Source organism: Diaphorina citri, unplaced genomic scaffold, assembly GCF_000475195.1.
Source record: "Diaphorina citri unplaced genomic scaffold, Diaci psyllid genome assembly version 1.1 scaffold261, whole genome shotgun sequence".
Taxonomy (NCBI): domain Eukaryota; kingdom Metazoa; phylum Arthropoda; class Insecta; order Hemiptera; family Psyllidae; genus Diaphorina; species Diaphorina citri.
This window is the reverse complement of record NW_007377698.1, coordinates 112940-129418: the sequence shown is the minus strand read 5'-3', so window position 1 is coordinate 129418 and position 16479 is coordinate 112940. Positions and strand designations below refer to the sequence as shown.

The 16479-nt window shown below is 41.5% G+C and overlaps 3 protein-coding genes and 1 pseudogene across 3 annotated transcripts; 1 reads left to right on the top strand and 3 right to left on the bottom strand.

Moving 5' to 3' along the window:
* The first annotated feature begins 2124 nt into the window (after nt 1-2124).
* On the top strand, nt 2125-4066 carry LOC113466398. Its single transcript, XM_026821755.1, has 4 exons — nt 2125-2145; nt 2365-2515; nt 3028-3203; nt 3955-4066. The coding sequence occupies exons 2-4, from the start codon at nt 2381-2383 to the stop codon at nt 4064-4066; spliced, it is 423 nt and encodes a 140-aa protein (XP_026677556.1). The 5' UTR covers nt 2125-2145; nt 2365-2380.
* Nucleotides 4067-8478: 4412 nt separating this feature from the next.
* Nucleotides 8479-9591, bottom strand: LOC113466397 (probable tubulin polyglutamylase TTLL1). Its single transcript, XM_026821754.1, has 2 exons — nt 9306-9591; nt 8479-8585 (listed from the first exon to the last, which is right to left on the bottom strand). Exons 1-2 carry the CDS (start codon nt 9496-9498, stop codon nt 8479-8481), a joined length of 300 nt encoding a protein of 99 aa, XP_026677555.1. The 5' UTR covers nt 9499-9591.
* A 1596-nt stretch (nt 9592-11187) lies between these two features.
* LOC103506776 (probable tubulin polyglutamylase TTLL1) lies at nt 11188-14006 on the bottom strand. The gene is made up of 4 exons (XM_026821753.1): nt 13791-14006; nt 12897-13061; nt 12051-12185; nt 11188-11633 (listed from the first exon to the last, which is right to left on the bottom strand). The coding sequence occupies exons 1-4, from the start codon at nt 13987-13989 to the stop codon at nt 11188-11190; spliced, it is 945 nt and encodes a 314-aa protein (XP_026677554.1). The 5' UTR covers nt 13990-14006.
* A 1185-nt stretch (nt 14007-15191) lies between these two features.
* Nucleotides 15192-16080, bottom strand: LOC108252077 (annotated as a pseudogene).
* Nucleotides 16081-16479: the final 399 nt, after the last annotated feature.

Here is a 16479-nt window from a genome sequence, read left to right as displayed (position 1 = left end):
TATAGATCAAACCGGTGCCACGTATTAGACATTAAGTTCCACATAGCAGAGTTGAGCCATCTCATCTATGGTGATGCCACTATCTGATGCTTTGTTGCTTTGTCAGCATAAATATGTCTATTGAGATTTTGGGAAAATCCTACAATGCTGCAGTGAGCACCAAAGTTGTGACATAATAACACAAAGAAACTGCATTTACAATTTACATACGGTCTAAGTGTGAGTGCCTGACATTAGAGTTCCCTCTATAGATCAAACCGGTGCCACGTATTAGACATTGAGTTCCACATAGCAGAGTTGTAGTCATCTCATCTATGGTGATGCCACGATCTGATGCTTTGTCAGCATAAATATGTCCTTATCTTGCATTTTTTTTTTTTTTTTTTTTTTTTTTTTCAAGAGGTTTGATAGAGGGAACTGTAACCGCTAAGGTCTTATCGTCCTGAAAGCGAAGAGAGAACAAAGACAGAATAAGAGAAAGTCAGCAGCCGCTCCGCGAACGAACCTTATCCGTTCACGATAAAATCCGTCCCGGGCGGGAATCGAACCCGAGCTCCAAGCTAACTAGGCTGACTCCTCTGGAAATCATTCGTGAGGGACGTGAGGTTTGTTAGGTCATTGTGGACTCTTGGCTGCACATCTGTACATTGGCACACCAACGCCTGGTCAATGATTTGGTTGGGTGGAGGAGCTCACTGTGGGACTAATAAAGAAAGGCGAATTGGCGATTCACAGATTGAAGATTCAGACCATTTCCTAAAACCAGAGGGTTAATTTTAGCTTTTACCCAAAATTGAAGAGAGAAGAAGGATAGGATAGGAGAAAGCCAGCCGTTCCGAGAACGAACATAATCCCTTCAGTATAAAATAGCGTCAAGGATTTTCTTGACTTTAAAAAATCAATTGAATAGGAGACAGGGAAAGTAAAACCTTCAAAAACTTATTGTTACTTTTTTGTTAATAATATTAAGTATATTTTATGTTATGTTAATATGTAGGTATTGTATATTGTACTACACAGGTAAACTGTTATATGTGCAATCAAAATAAATAAATAACTAAAATCCGTCCCGGGGCGAAATCGAACCTACGACCTAGCGGTTACAAGGCAGACGTGCTACCAACCCAGTTAACTAGGCTGGCTATACTTCTTAAACTCTGTGGATTAACTTAAAACTGTCTCTGGTAAGATCGGCCATTAATGGGTACCCTTACCTTGAAAACGCCTCCATTAGGGTTGTAAACCAAATATCGGCCCGCATAGTCTCCGAGCGAATTGCACACAACTGAGAACCCATGATGACACAACCAGAAGACAAATGCCACCAATAAACACTTTGTCCTTAGCATGACACACTTTTGGTAGCTGAATAAACAAGTATGATTATTTTCAATTTGGAATTTGCATAATGGTGGGAAAATAAGAACATGGAACATTGCCTGACATTGTACCATTTCCCTATATTCCCCACCATTGCCACCTGAAAATTCCGAAAGGACGGCCACTCACTATCAGGTAGACCTGACAGGCGGACCCGTTCAGGCTTACCTGTCTGGTCTACCTGATAGTGAATTTTGGTAGTACCGATCTTGGTTTCTAGCTTTAGGACTTCTAGGTGAACTGATTCGAAAATACGTTGGTAGGTTGGTACCATCTTCGCACTTTCTACAAGTATTACCTATTTGATTTATTAGAGTTAAAAGTAGAATATGACTATTTTAGAGAGTTCTTATTGTCAGGTGTTAATTGAATGAGCAAACCGCAAGGTATGTCCACACATAGACGCTGCCCGTCGATCGATAATCGTTTGACCATCGACCGATGTCGACTGAACCGTCCACACTGCCTCGATAACATAGATTCACCTCGTCGATCGATGTGACTCGATGTGGATTGACGTCGATTCACGGCCGTCGACTGTGTGTGGAGTTGTGGACATACCTTTAAGGTACGTCTACACTAGGTCGATCGACACCGACTAGGAACCCATAATCCCATAAAAAGTAGACGTTAAACGTATATCAAAGAAAACCTCTAATAAATCAAATAGGTTGATAATACTTGTAGATAGTACGATGGTACCAACGTATTTTCGAATCAGTTCACCTAGAAGGCCTAGAACTAGAAAGCTAGAAACTAAGATCGGTACTACCAAAATTCACTATCAGGTAGACCTGACAGGTACGCCTGAACGGGTCCGCCTGTCAGGTCTACCTGATAGTGAGTGGCCGTCCTTTCAGAATTTTCAGGTGGTAATGGTGGGGAAAATAGGGAAATGGTACAATGTCAGGCAATGTTCCATGTCCTCATTTCCTACCATTGTGCAGATTCGAAATTTGAAAATAATCATACTTGTTTATTCAGCTACCAGAAGTGTGTCATGCTAAGGACAAAGTGTTTATTGGTGGCATTTGTCTTCTGGTTGTGTCATCATGGGTTCTCAGTTGTGTGCAATTCGCCCGGAGACAATGCTGGCCGATATTTGGTTTACAACCCTAATGGTGGCGTTTTCAAGGTAAGAGTACCCATCAATGGCCGACCTTACCACAGACAGTTTTAAGTTAATCCACAGAGTTTAACACTCGTATTTATGAACAAGAATGATCGTTCTTAGATCAGTCTCAAGTCAAAATTGACACATCAAATGACTTGAGACTATACTTAGCACGAACTTAAGAGCCAGCATTTTGTTCATAAATATGGGTGAAAGAAGTATAGCGAGCCTAGTTAACTGGGTTGGTAGCACGTCTGCCTTGTAACCGCTAGACCGCGGGTTCGATTTCGCCCGGGACGGATTTTATACTGATGGGATAATGTTCGTACTCGGAAGGGCTGGCTTTCTCCTATCCTATCCTTCTTCTCTCTTCAATTTTGGGTAAAAGCTAAAATTAACCCTCTGGTTTTAGGAAAGGAACCAGACCTTAGCAGTGAGTGCAGTTACAGTTCCCTGTAACCTGAGGGTTAATTTCAGCTCTCAAAAGTCCCGTCGCTTCTCCTGTGAAATACGTTTCCCCCCGTTCTTTCCAGTTAATCGTTGGCTGGGCAATTCCCGTGGAAGTGCCCATGAGTGTGATTTGGGGCCACAACTTCCAGTTCCAATATAAACCAGTAGACAACGCCTCGCAGTTGGCGTATCCCGTTCTGGCGAGACCCAAGCTGTCCCGAAATACCGTCTATACCGTGCTGGAAGAAACCCTCAATATGTAAGCGAACTAGATTCCCAAACCCTCAATATGTAAGCGAACTAGATTCCCAAACCCTCAATATGTAAGCGAACCAGATTCCCAAACCCTCAATATGTAAGCGAACCAGATTCCAAGTCCAGAGGTGTCAAATACATTACGTAGGAGCACTTCACTATACCTATGTAGTAACTTAGTTCAGTGAACTAAGCATACGCGTATTTTCATTTCGCAATTTCCCTATTTCCCCACCAAAAAATTCAAAAATCGTCTAAGTATTTATTTGTGTTAAAAGACAAGCCTTTTAACAATTTTTATGGATATCACAGCATTACTAAGTGTCTCCTTTGGAATCAATTTCCATATTTCAATTTCCGTAGTAAAGCCTTTTAACAATTTTTGTGGATATCACAGCATTACTAAGTGTCTCCTTTGGAATCAATTTCCATATTTCAATAATTGTAATACCGCCACTGTTCGCTACTCGATTAAAGTAGCTACTCAGGCTGCGTGCTCTCCAAACTCCCAGCAATTTCCGTAATGCCGCCACTGTTCGCTACTCGATTAAAGTAGCTACTCAATTGTCCTCACGAGGCTGCGTGCTCTCCAAACTCCCAGAACAGAGCCGAAAAAACTTCGACCTCACCGGGAATTGAACCCAGAACCTCCGGCGTGCAAGCCTAGTGCAAGTTCTGGCGTTCAAGCCCATTTTACTTTCCTTATCCTATAAGAAGGAAAGTAATGTAATTTGTGTTCGTTCTCATGGTTTCAGGTATGGATTGGATGGACCGAGTTGCGTTCTGAGAACGTTGTGCGAGGCTTCACGCTACGAAATTTCCCATGATAGCATCTACGGACACATTTTGGACACCATTCTGACGTGAGTTCCCACTCTTTTAATGCTAGGGTTTACCAACTCGGGATTGAGATGAAACAAGGATTTCCCTATACTTAATACCCAGGTCAACCTCGGATTGAACTCAATCCTGAGACAATCCACGGTAGTAATACTCGACTTGAGTCCAACCAAATATTGTTCTAAATCCGCCCGGGGTGGGAATCGAACGCACGACCTTGGGCTTACGAGACAGACGCGCCATATTTGAAGCAAACTAGGCTGGTATATTTACATAGATTAAAATATAAGTATCAGGAAAACCTTCCCCATGATAATATAATACCTAGGTATGTAGTTTTGTATCTATTGAATTAAATGTAGGTTGTGTATAGTAGGTACCTATGTATGTAGGCATCTACCTACCTACCTACATAAATAAAGGTACCACAAAAATTCCAATCACGGAAATTCCTCCATACTTAAATCCGGCAATCCCTCTCCCTTTCATTTTCCTTTTCAAAAGCCGAAATTTATTTCCTAAAAAAGGACAGGGTTTATTCTTTGGGACTTGAGAGAAATGTCAAGTCATCTGAATATATTTCTCTTGCATTTTTACTTTCCTTTTTTCTGAGGAGAGCCAATTTTATGTTCAGCAAGGTCCAAGGTAAAATGGAAGAGAGAGAGAGAGAATTTCTTTCTTTTTTTTAAGAGGTTTGACAGAGGGAACTGTAACTGCTATGGTCTTATCGTCCCGAAACCGAAGAGAGAAGGAAGACAGGATAGGAGAAACCCAGCCGTTCCGAGAACGAACATTATCCCATCAGCTTAGTTGGTAGGATAAAATCCGCCCGGGCGGATTTTTTTTTTTTTTTTTTTAAATTACATATAAAGGTATTTAGATGATCATTATCTCAATTATCTGCTTTAATTTAGTCATAGTTATAATTATCTTGATTGTTCTATTCTGATAACCTGTTCAACATTGTATTTCTGGTTCTTTGTATGACTTTGTACTATGCACCTGTTGTAATCCTGTACAATAAAATAAATAAATAAAAAATAAAAAATTAGATAACTACCTAACAGGTACATCCCTAAATTTCTTGGAAATCAATGTGTGATACGTCAATAAATTGTTATCAACCCCCAACTTCTTATCAAAACAAAGAAAGGCCAATACAGGATGTTTCAGAAATCTGTGCTCCTATAAAATCATACATAAAAAGTGTGTCTCAGGTTTGTCAACTGATCACTTAACAACAATTAGAGGATGTTTTTGTTTGAAACGATTGGCGACATGGAAACATTAGTGGACTACAAAACTTATTGTATCATATAAAGGTAATAAGTTTTGTAGTTACCATGTCTAATATAAACATATTTAATAATAAACATTAGTGGATCAAATAGGTAGGTAGAATTGTAGCTACATAGGATGGCACTTGGACAGGTAGGTTGATACATATACTATCATTTTGTCCATGTTGTACGTCGCCAAAGAGACAACCCTCACATTGCTTTGTCCCCAGAGAGACAGCCATTTTACTCAGGGATTCAAAAGCCATGCTGGCCATGTCTTTCAATAGATGCGATAGCGATGTGACTCTATTAGGTATTTCTTATCGTCCCGGTCTTATCGTCCCGAAATCGTAGAGCTAAAGAGAACAGGATAGGAGAAAGCCAGCCGTTCCGAGAACGAACCTTATCTGCTTCTCTGGGTACCTGCCTCCCCTATAACAACTAACGAACGCGATGGTTGAGTAATTGTTGGCCTTACGACATAACGTATACGATATACCTAGCTGGCGTATCCCGTTCTGGCGAGACCCAAGCTGTCCCGAAATACCGTCTATACCGTGCTGGGAGAAACCCTCAATATGTAAGCGAACTAGGTTCCCAAACCCTCAATATGTAAGCGAACTAGGTTCCCAAACCCTCAATATGTAAGCGAACTAGATTCCCAAACCCTCAATATGTAAGCGAACTAGGTTCCCAAACCCTCAATATGTAAGCGAACCAGATTCCCAAACCCTCAATATGTAAGCGAACTAGGTTCCCAAACCCTCAATATGTAAGCGAACTAGATTCCAGGTCCAGAGGTGTCAAATACATTGCGTAGGAGCACTTCACTATACCTATGTAGTAACTTAGTTCAGTGAACTAAGCATACGCGTATTTTCATTTCGCAATTTCCCTATTTCCCACCAAAGAATTCAAAAATCGTCTATTTATTTGTGTTAAAAACTAGGGTGCCCCTATCGAATAAATCAATCGTTTCCTGGAAGAAGGACCTAGGTGTTGTTTAGGAGCAAAAATAACATAGGCCCTTCGAACTTCCTGGGAACGATTCAAATGATAAAATTAAATGAATTGAATTTTAAGTTTCTTATGTCTTACCTTCCCTCTCGAGTTCTTTGCGATATCGTTTGATGTTCTTCACAAGAAGATCTTTCCTGGTCAACTCAATTTCCGTAATGCCGCCACTGTTCGCTACTCGATTAAAGTAGCTACTCAATTGTCCTCACGAGGCTGCGTGCTCTCCAAACTCCCAGCCAAGAGCAGAGAAAACTTCGACCTCACCGGGAATTGAACCCAGAACCTCCGGCGTGCAGCCAGTTCTGTAATGTTCTTGTCGTACTTGACCGTGCAGAACCGGCAGAACCCGAGCTTGAAGAGGTAACACTTGAGAGGTCGGAAGCTTGTCACGAGGACGTACAGGCGAAGGTCGAACTTCTTCCCACCTATAAAAAAATGTCGTTTCTTTGTGTTATTATTTCACAACTTTGGTGCTCACTGCAGCACTTTAGGATTTTTCCAAATTCATATCGCAATAATCCAGCTCCTAATGTTTACCTACAATGCTGGCACCGGGCTACGAAATTTCCCATGATAGCATCTACGGACACATTTTGGACACCATTCTGACGTGAGTTCCCACTCTTTGAATGCTAGGGTTTACCGAAATATGTCCTTATCTTGCATGTTTGCATTGGTCACGTTGAACACAACAAGGGTTAAAGGTTGTCCCGTTATCAGTGCTGACGATTAACCCGAAGGGGTCTCGGACACGTAGCCCAAGAGACACTGCCTATCTACTTTAATACTAGAAGAAAAGACTTAAAGTAGGTACCCTACCTGGAAAATTACAAAATTTCACTGGTTTTAGGAAAGGAACCAGACCTTAGCAGTGAGTGCAGTTACAGTTCCCTGTAACCTGAGGGTTAATTTCAGCTCTCAAAAGTCCCGTCGCTTCTCCTGTGAAATACGTTTTCCCCCGTTCTTTCCAGTTAATCGTTGGCTGGGCAATTCCCGTGGAAGTGCCCATGAGTGTGATTTGGGGCCACAACTTCCAGTTCCAATATAAACCAGTGGACAACGCCTCGCAGTTGGCGTATTGGTCAACTCGTAATGGTTTGGGAAATGGTTTATGATCTGGTTGTCGTTCATGCGATATCCCAACTCCAGGCTGAAAATATTCCGGCAAGTCTGAATACCTGGGAAGGAAAACAATTGGTGTAAAGCTGTGTCCACACATATAGTAGACGCCGTCGATCGACGAGGTGAATCTATGTTGTCGAGGCTGTGTACGGTTTCAGTCGACGATGTGTGAACACAGCTTTGTAAAGAGTATTCAATTCAATTCAATTTGTTTTTTTATTGTACATAAACATAATATAACATTAAAAATACAAAATTTAAATTAATACAATTGTACGTCAGTTAGAAAGAAAGGTAGGTAATAGGCATACTTTCCTTTCGGAAACAGAAACAGGAAATTCCCACTAGACCTACGATGGTTGAGAATGCGCCATCTTTTATTTCCAATGGTTTAGTCCAGTCGCCTAACACGCCACCTAGTGGTTGAACTAATTCCCATATTTTCCATTAGAAGAGGGGAAATGAGCTTCAGAAGAGGGGAAATCGTCTCGAATTCCGAAAGGAAAAAAACAACTACGGATGCGATTCGGGAGGTTTTTTTTTTTTTTTTTAAAAAAAAAAAAGGGGTTTAGCGGGAGAATTTTTTTTTTTTTTTTTTTTTAAGAGGTTTGACAGAGGGAACTGTAACTGCTATGGTCTTATCGTTCCGAAATCGAAGAGAAAAGGGGGATAGGAGAAAGCCAGCCGTTCCGAGAACGAACCTTACCTGTTTAGGATAAAATCTGCCCCCGGCGGGAATCGAACCCGTGGCGGTTAAGATCATCTTTTTTTACCTTTGACTTGTCGTTCTCTTACCGGCCCAGTAGAAATTCCAATCGTCTTCTACACTATTGACATGAATCCATCCTCGCTTCTCGAAGTTATTGATGAGGACTGACTTGTCCAAGTCCGTGCAGTAGTAGATTTTATTCTGGCGGTCCGATAGACTCACATTTTGCTGACCGCTACCATTTGCCTGGTAGGGATACTTGGTTGAGGCTTGCTTCATACCTAGTTCTTCAAATCTTTAGTCCTTTCGACCTACAGATTGGTCAACTCGTAATGGTTTGGGAAATGGTTTATGATCTGGTTGTCGTTCATGCGATATCCCAACTCCAGGCTGAAAATATTCCGGCATGTCTGAATACCTGGGAAGGAAAACAATTGGTGTAAAGCTGTGTCCACACATGTGACGCCGTCGATCGACGAGGTGAATCTATGTTGTCGAGGCTGTGTACGGTTTCAGTCGACGATGTGTGGACACAGCTTTGTAATGAGTATTCAATTCAATTGTATTTTCAAATTCAATTCATATTGTACATAAACATAATATAACATTAAAAATACAACATTTCAATTAATACAATTGTACGTCAGTTAGAAAAGAAAGGTAGGTAATAGGCATACTTTCCTTTCGGAAACAGAAACAGGAAATTCCCACTAGACCTATGATGGTTGAGAATGCGCCATCTTTTATTTCCAATGGTTTAGTCCAGACGCTACCACGCCACCTAGTGGTTGAACTAATTCCCATGTTGTCCATTAGAAGAGGGGAAATGAGCTTCAGAAGAGGGGAAATCGTCTCGAATTCCGAAAGGAAAAAACAACTACGGATGCGATTCGGGAGTTTTTTTTTTTTTTTTTTTTTTTTTTTTTTTTTTTTTTTTTTAAGAGGTTTGACAGAGGGAACTGTAACTGCTATGGTCTTATCGTCCCAAAATCGAAGAGAGAAGGGGGATAGGAGAAAGCCAGCCGTTCCGAGAACGAACCTTACCTGTTTAGGATAAAATCCGCCCCCGGCGGGAATCAAACCCGTGGCTTAGCGGTTAAGATCATCTTTTTTTACCTTTGACTTGTCGTTCTCTTACCGGCCCAGTAGAAATTCCAATCGTCTTCTACACTATTGACATGAATCCATCCTCGCTTCTCGAAATTATTGATGAGGACTGACTTGTCCAAGTCTGTGCAGTAGTAGATTTTATTCTGGCGGTCCGATGGACTCACATTTTGCTGACCGCTACCATTTGCCTGGTAGGGATACTTGGTTGAGGCTTGCTTCATAGTTCTTCAAATCTTTAGTCCTTTCGACCTACAGATCAAAACTTCCCTTCGTCTTGATCAGGTGTGCACAAACTGCGGCCCGCCAACTCCTTTTGTGCGGCCCGCGAGCTCATTTCGATTTTTAAGAAAAAATTAAAATAAATAAAAAATGTAAAAGCAAAAAAATAGTAATAGAAAGTAAAAAAAAAATGTTTTAAGAGGATTTTTATTATTAATTTTCTGATAGGTTGTAGATCAATTTTTTTACAAAAATTTCGCCTGCGGCGCGGCACTCTGCCTCTTTTCGAAAAAAATGGTTGTGGCACAGTAGATTTGAAGTTTGATAAGGCTGCGTTTCAGAAAAGTTTAACAAAATAAAAAAAAAAAATTCTTTGGCGCTATAATTTACTTTCTAATTTTTGTGTATTAAATTAGCTAAAAAATATGCCAAAACTGACGAGCTTCGGAAGAAAAAAAAAGGCCTGCGGTGCCATTTATTTTTGATTCATTTTCATTATACCGAAGGTTGAGGTGATAAGTAACCCCCCAAAATCAAATACTGCCTATTTTACAGCTGAAAAATGAATGCGACCCGCGGCCAAAATTTCAAGGTGCAATGCGGCCCGCGATCACTTTGAGTTTGTGCACCCCTGGTCTTGATAATAACTTGAGATGAAAATGCTGAAAAAACTTGATAATCTTAAAACTCTAAATTACCTACAATATTACGGGAAAACTTTGAACTACATCTTTCTGACTATAGGGATAGGGGTCAATTTGTAATCCAATAAGAGATTTTTTTCTTTAAAACAAATATAAAATGTACGTAATAAAACTGAAAGTTCAAGTTAGGCAGCAAGATAATGACTGTAGTTCCAAAACTGAAAGCTTTGTTAGGGAGTATCCATGACGATTTTTGAAGCGCTTAATATGTTGTGTCAATAATAGAATTTCTTCATCTTCTCATACTTTTTCGTTTCATTTTTTTTTTTTTTTTTCTTTTCTTTTCTTTTCTTTTCTTTCTTTCTTTTCTTATTTTTTAGTGGGTAAATAATAAATTTCAATCAAACCAAATTTTTGTGTGAAAAAATGCCCCAAATGTATGGAATATTCATACAGAAACATCACTCGTAGCTCTAATTTCTAAAAGTCAGGTGAACCAAGAACGACAAGGAAGAAAAATTAGAAACATGTTTAATTTATTAACAAAATCCGTGAATTTTATTTATTACATTCTTCAGTTGGAAACATTCATAATAAATATTATAAATATTAGGTACCTATATATTTACTTATTTAAATATAAAAAAATAAATGTCTTTTCTTTGTGTTACTGTATCACAACTTTGGTGCTCACTGCAGCATTGTAGGATTTTTCCAAATACCTACATATTATATCGCAATAATCCAGCTCCCAATTACCTACCATGCTGGCACCGGTCGCTATGCGCATTTATATTACATAGCTACTCATTTTCCTCACGAGGCTGAGTGGGCCCCGTAACGGCCAGTCACGGAATCAATCATTTGCATGATACAAATTTCTTGACCCCGCCGGGAATCGAACCCGGGTCTCCCGCGTGCAAGGCGAGCGCAGTGACCACTACGCCTTGGGAGCTGACTTCCACCTTTTCTTCGGCCTCCCTCGCCCTTTTCTCCTCCTCACTTCCATTCTCTCAACTCTTTTCCCTATGTAACTCTCAATGGGAGTTAACACTTCTTCCCACCTATGAGAAGGGGATTGTCGATGTATTTGCTGATGACGTAGGATTCCTTAACGAGGATGGGGTTGAACGGGGTCTTGGACTCGCGAGACCATTTCTTCGCCATGATGTAGCTGACGGACTTCAGGGAGTGTACGATCAACCAGGAGATGTTGGTGAAGAGTTTGTTGGTGATGTCCTTCCCCCTTGTTGACTCCAAGTAGAGGCGCAGGTTCTGCAGATTCATCTTGCCGCCGTGGATGTTGTTATAGTCCGCTCCGTGCTTCTGAACACTCACGTTGGTCAGGTGGACGTACATGTTGTCCAGTTCTGTAATGTTCTTGTCGTACTTGACCGTGCAGAACCGGCAGAACCCGAGCTTGAAGAGGTAACACTTGAGAGGTCGGAAGCTTGTCACGAGGACGTACAGGCGAAGGTCGAACTTCTTCCCACCTATAAAAAAATGTCGTTTCTTTGTGTTATTATTTCACAACTTTGGTGCTCACTGCAGCACTTTAGGATTTTTCCAAATTCATATCGCAATAATCCAGCTCCTAATGTTTACCTACAATGCTGGCACCGGGCGCTATGCGCATTTATATGTCATAGCTACTCATTTTCCTCACGAGGCTGAGTGGGCCCCGCAACGGCCAGTCACGGAATCAATCATTTGCATGATACAAATTTCTTGACCCAGCCGGGAATCGCACCCGGGTCTCCCGCGTGCAAGGCGAGCGCAGTGACCACTACGCCATGGGAGCTGACTTCCACCTTTTCTTCGGCCTCCCTCGCCCTTTTCTCCCCCTCACTTCCATTCTCTCAACTCTTTTCCCTATGTAACTCTCAATGGGAGTTAACACTTCTTCCCACCTATGAGAAGGGGATTGTCGATGTATTTGCTGATGACGTAGGATTCCTTAACGAGGATGGGGTTGAACGGGGTCTTGGACTCGCGAGACCATTTCTTGAGCTTGGACAGCTTGTTGATGAGGAAGATCCCGTTGCCTGGGATAGAAACAGACAGAATCGTCATGAGGCACAACAACCAATCCATCTATCTTCTATTATATTTAGTCTCGTGTGAGACACAACCAATATGGGGGTTAGTTATCAACTTATGATTGAGATTACTTTCTGGTGTTCTCGTGTTGACCCAGCACCTAAATGGGAAGTATTGTGTCTCTTCTCGCCCATCTGATGAGGGATGAGGGACATACGAAGGGATGGACATACTACGTCGCAATTGTAAGCTTCTTTAATGACATTCTGGTGTTCTCGTGTTGACCTAGCACCTAAATGGGAAGTATTGTGTCTCTTCTCGCCCATCTGATGAGAGGCATACTACGGGATGGACATACTACGTCGCAATTGTAAGGTTCTTTACTGACGGGGTTTGAAGTTCCATTCTTCGACAAACGACCCGCCTACTCACATCATTCACCTCGTCGATCGACCAGCGATTGACGACACAGCTTAAGAGTTACTAGGTAAAACTGGGGCGATTCAGATTTTTTTAGATCTTGTCTTTAATGACGGGGTTTGAAGTTCCATTCTTCGACAAACGACCCGCCTACTCACATCATTCACCTCGTCGATCGACCAGCGATTGACTACACAGCTTAAGAGTTACTAGGTAAAACTGGGGCGATTCAGATTTTTTTTAGATCTTGGGGCAATCAGATTCTGCCCTCAAACTGGGCATGGTCTCTAACTTACCCTGAGATTTGCCACATGGTTTCATTATCCAAGTGGAAGCGGGGTTCTTTCTGTACTCTTCAACAAACATGTTGTAGTCCGCAGGCAGTATAAATGTGATGGGGATGAAATCTAGGTGGATGTAGCGGCCTGGTACCTCATTGGACTTTTCGGCTAGGGGGTTACCTGTAGGGAAAACTCGGTGAGGATAGGCGAAAAGGTTCGAATTCTTAGGCCAGTCACTCACAATCAGGTAGACCTGGCAGGCGGACCTGTTCAGGAGTACCTGGCAGGTCTACCTGATAGTGAGTAGCCGGTCTTGTATCTGAAGTTTGCACTAAAATGTGACAGTGTGACACCAAGGCAGACGCGCTAACCCTCCAAGCAGTCTAAACTAACTAGGGTGCCCCTATCGAATAAATCAATCGTTTCCTGGAAGAAGGACCTAGGTGTTGTTTAGGAGCAAAAATAACATAGGCCCTTCGTCCTGGGAAACTGGTACCTCATTGGACTTTTCGGCTAGGGGGTTACCTGTAGGGAAAACTCGGTGAGGATAGGCGAAAAGGTTCGAATTCTTAGGCCATTGGTGAGGATAGGCGAAGGCCAGTCACTCACAATCAGGTAGACCTGACAGGCGGACCTGTTCAGGAGTACCTGGCAGGCCTACCTGATAGTGAGTAGCCGGTCTTGTATCTGAAGTTTGCACTAAAATGTGACAGTGTGACACCAAGGCAGACGCGTTAACCCTCCAAGCAGTCTAAGCTAACTAGGCTGCCCCTATCGAATAAATCAATCGTTTCCTGGAAGAAGGACCTAGGTGTTGTTTAGGAGCAAAAATAGCACAGGCCCTTCGTCCTGGGAACGATTCAAATGATAAAATTAAATGAATTGAATTTTAAGTGTCTTATGTCTTACCTTCCCTCTCGAGTTCTTTCCGGTATCGTTTGATGTTCTTCACAAGAAGATCTTTCCTGGTCAACTCGTAATGGTTTGGGAAATGGTTTATGATTTGGTTGTCGTTCATGCGATATCCCAACTCCAGGCTGAAAATATTCCGGCATGTCTGAATACCTGTGGGAAGGAAAACAATTGGTGTAAAGCTGTGTCCACACATATAGTAGACGCCGTCGGTTGACGAGGTGAATCTATGTTGTCGAGGCTGTGTACACGATTTCAGTCGACGATGTGTGGACACAGCTTTGTAAAGAGTATTCAATTCAATTCAATTGTATTTTCAAATTCAATTTGTTTTTTACATTACTTTCCCACATAGAATAGCTCTCCTAGAAGCTAATCCTGACCAGGATTAAATGATAATCCGAGTTTAAAATTCGGCCCTTAAAGTTTCCAAGTCAAATCATTAAAATTAACAAACACTTCAGAATAGGCAACCTCAGCATTACGCTAATTTGTACATATTTTATAATTTATTATATTACAAAACAAAGGTTATTATTATTATCATAAATAACAAATAACACGCTCGTGTGTCTACGTCATAAGTTAACAAGAAACTGATTATGGCTTCTTGGGAACCACAGAATTTTCAGGAACGGCAGCCACCAAATTTTTCTTTAACTCGTCCAAAGATGATTTGGCCTTCTTTAAAACGTCATTCAACTGCTCCTGAACCTTCGGCGCCAACTCGGCGTTTACTTTGGACATGGTCTCCTCAAAATTCTTATAGAGTTCGTCGGCCGTGGCCAGCAACTTGTCTGCCGATGGAATTTTAGGGGTAACGCCTTGGGCATCTTCCGCTGACGTTATCTGAAAACAAAAGACAGTTATGGGATTCGCTGAGTTCCGCAAACCGTCATGAAAAACTGACTATCGAAAATTTCGCCGAAAAAGTAGGTAATATCAACACGAGATTTAGAAGTAAAAATAGCATTATTTGATATAATTATCACACACGTACCTTTGAAAAAACTTCCTCAGCATCTTTTTTTTTTTTTTTTTAGGAAAAAGATTGTACTTTGGAACCACTTTCGCATTACTTAAAACCTCAACATTGAGCTGATTTTTGTAGGTGTATAATTTTTTATACCTATGTATTACAAAATAAAGGTTATAATATACTCATTTATTTTTAACAAAAGCATGAACAAAATTAACATACCTACCTATGTGTAGATACCTACTAATGTAAAATACAGTGTCCAACGCCTCACCAATACAGTGTTCAACGCCTCACCACAAGGGTGGGCACCTAAGATACTTGCAGCATTACCTCGCTGCACTGAAAAGGTTATAATTTTTATAACTATTATCATATTACAAAAAGTACGTCTAATATGTCATAACTTCACAAACTCATTAGGCCTTCTTCGCGGGGTCCTCAGAACTTTCAAAAACGACTGGTAAAGCATCGACAAGATTTTTCTTCATCTCCTCCAAAGATGACTTGGCCTTCTTTACTACTTCAGCCAACTGCTCTTGAACCTTCGGCCCCAGTTCGGCATTTAATTTGAAGACAGTCTCCTCAAGATTCTTATAGAGATCGTCGGCCGTGGCCAGCAACTTTTCTGCCGGTGAAATCAGTATCCGGTCATTCACCGTGGTGCACGTCAGCGATGGGGAAGCGTTGACTTCGATGAGCCAAGGCTTCAGCTGGTTGTCTATGATGATGTCGTAGCCGTAGCATTCGAAGCAGTGCTTGTCGTTCGCCATGATGTAGCTGACGGACTTCAGGGAGTGTACGATCAGCCAGGAGATGTTGGTGAAGAGTTTGTTGGTGATGTCCTTCCCCCTTGTTGACTCCAGGTAGAGGCGCAGGTTCTGCAGATTCATCTTGCCACCGTGGATGTTGTTATAGTCCGCTCCGTGCTTCTGAACACTGACGTTGGTCAGGTGGACGTACATGTTGTCCAGTTCTGTAATGTTCTTATCGTACTTGACCGTGCAGAACCGGCAGAACCCGAGCTTGAAGAGGTAACACTTGAGAGGTCGGAAGCTCGTCACGAGGACGTACAGACGAAGGTCGAACTTCTTCCCACCTATAAAAAAAAGTCGTTTCTTTGTGTTATTATTTCACAACTTTGGTGCTCACTGCAGCATTTTAGGATTTTTCCAAATTCATATCGCAATAATCCAGCTCCTAATGTTTACCCACCACCGTCATGTCTTCTTCCTCAATGTTGACAATCTTGAAGATAATCTTGGCGGCTTCGCTCCCTATGACGTTCATTAGCATCGCTATCTTCATCTTCTCTGGTTCAGCACCTCAAATCTTACCCATTATAACAAAAGTCTTCAACATGTCCGTATCCACCGGAGAATTTCCTAACATTTGGAAATCATCCAATGTTAAGCCTATAAAAAAGGTGGCAGCGCCAAGTTCTTTTCAAGACTATCGGCCCATCTCGCTGCTACCTGTGCTCTCAAAGGCTCTGGAATAACTGGCGGTGAAGCAGATTTTGTCATTCTTAGAATTTCATAGCTATAAAAAAGGTGGCAGCGCCAAGTTCTTTTCAAGACTATCGGCCCATCTCGCTGCTACCTGTGCTCTCAAAGGCTCTGGAAAAACTAACGGTGAAGCAGATTTTGTCATTTTTAGAATTTCAACTATAAAAAAGGTGGCAGCGCCAAGTTCTTTTCAAGACTA

Coding starts and splice junctions, on each gene's coding strand:
- LOC113466398 (XM_026821755.1), top strand. CDS start 2,381: ATGCTAAGGACAAAGTGTTTATTGGTGGCATTTGTCTTCTGGTTGTGT. Junction 2,516..3,027: donor CTAATGGTGGCGTTTTCAAG/GTAAGAGTACCC, acceptor CGTTCTTTCCAG/TTAATCGTTGGCTGGGCAAT. Junction 3,204..3,954: donor CTGGAAGAAACCCTCAATAT/GTAAGCGAACTA, acceptor TCATGGTTTCAG/GTATGGATTGGATGGACCGA.
- LOC113466397 (XM_026821754.1), bottom strand. CDS start 9,498: ATGAAGCAAGCCTCAACCAAGTATCCCTACCAGGCAAATGGTAGCGGT. Junction 8,586..9,305: donor TTGGAATTTCTACTGGGCCG/GTAAGAGAACGA, acceptor TTTCCTTCCCAG/GTATTCAGACATGCCGGAAT.
- LOC103506776 (XM_026821753.1), bottom strand. CDS start 13,989: ATGTGTGGACACAGCTTTACACCAATTGTTTTCCTTCCCACAGGTATT. Junction 13,062..13,790: donor GAAAGAACTCGAGAGGGAAG/GTAAGACATAAG, acceptor TTTTCCCTACAG/GTAACCCCCTAGCCGAAAAG. Junction 11,634..12,050: donor CGACAATCCCCTTCTCATAG/GTGGGAAGAAGT, acceptor ATTTTTTTATAG/GTGGGAAGAAGTTCGACCTT.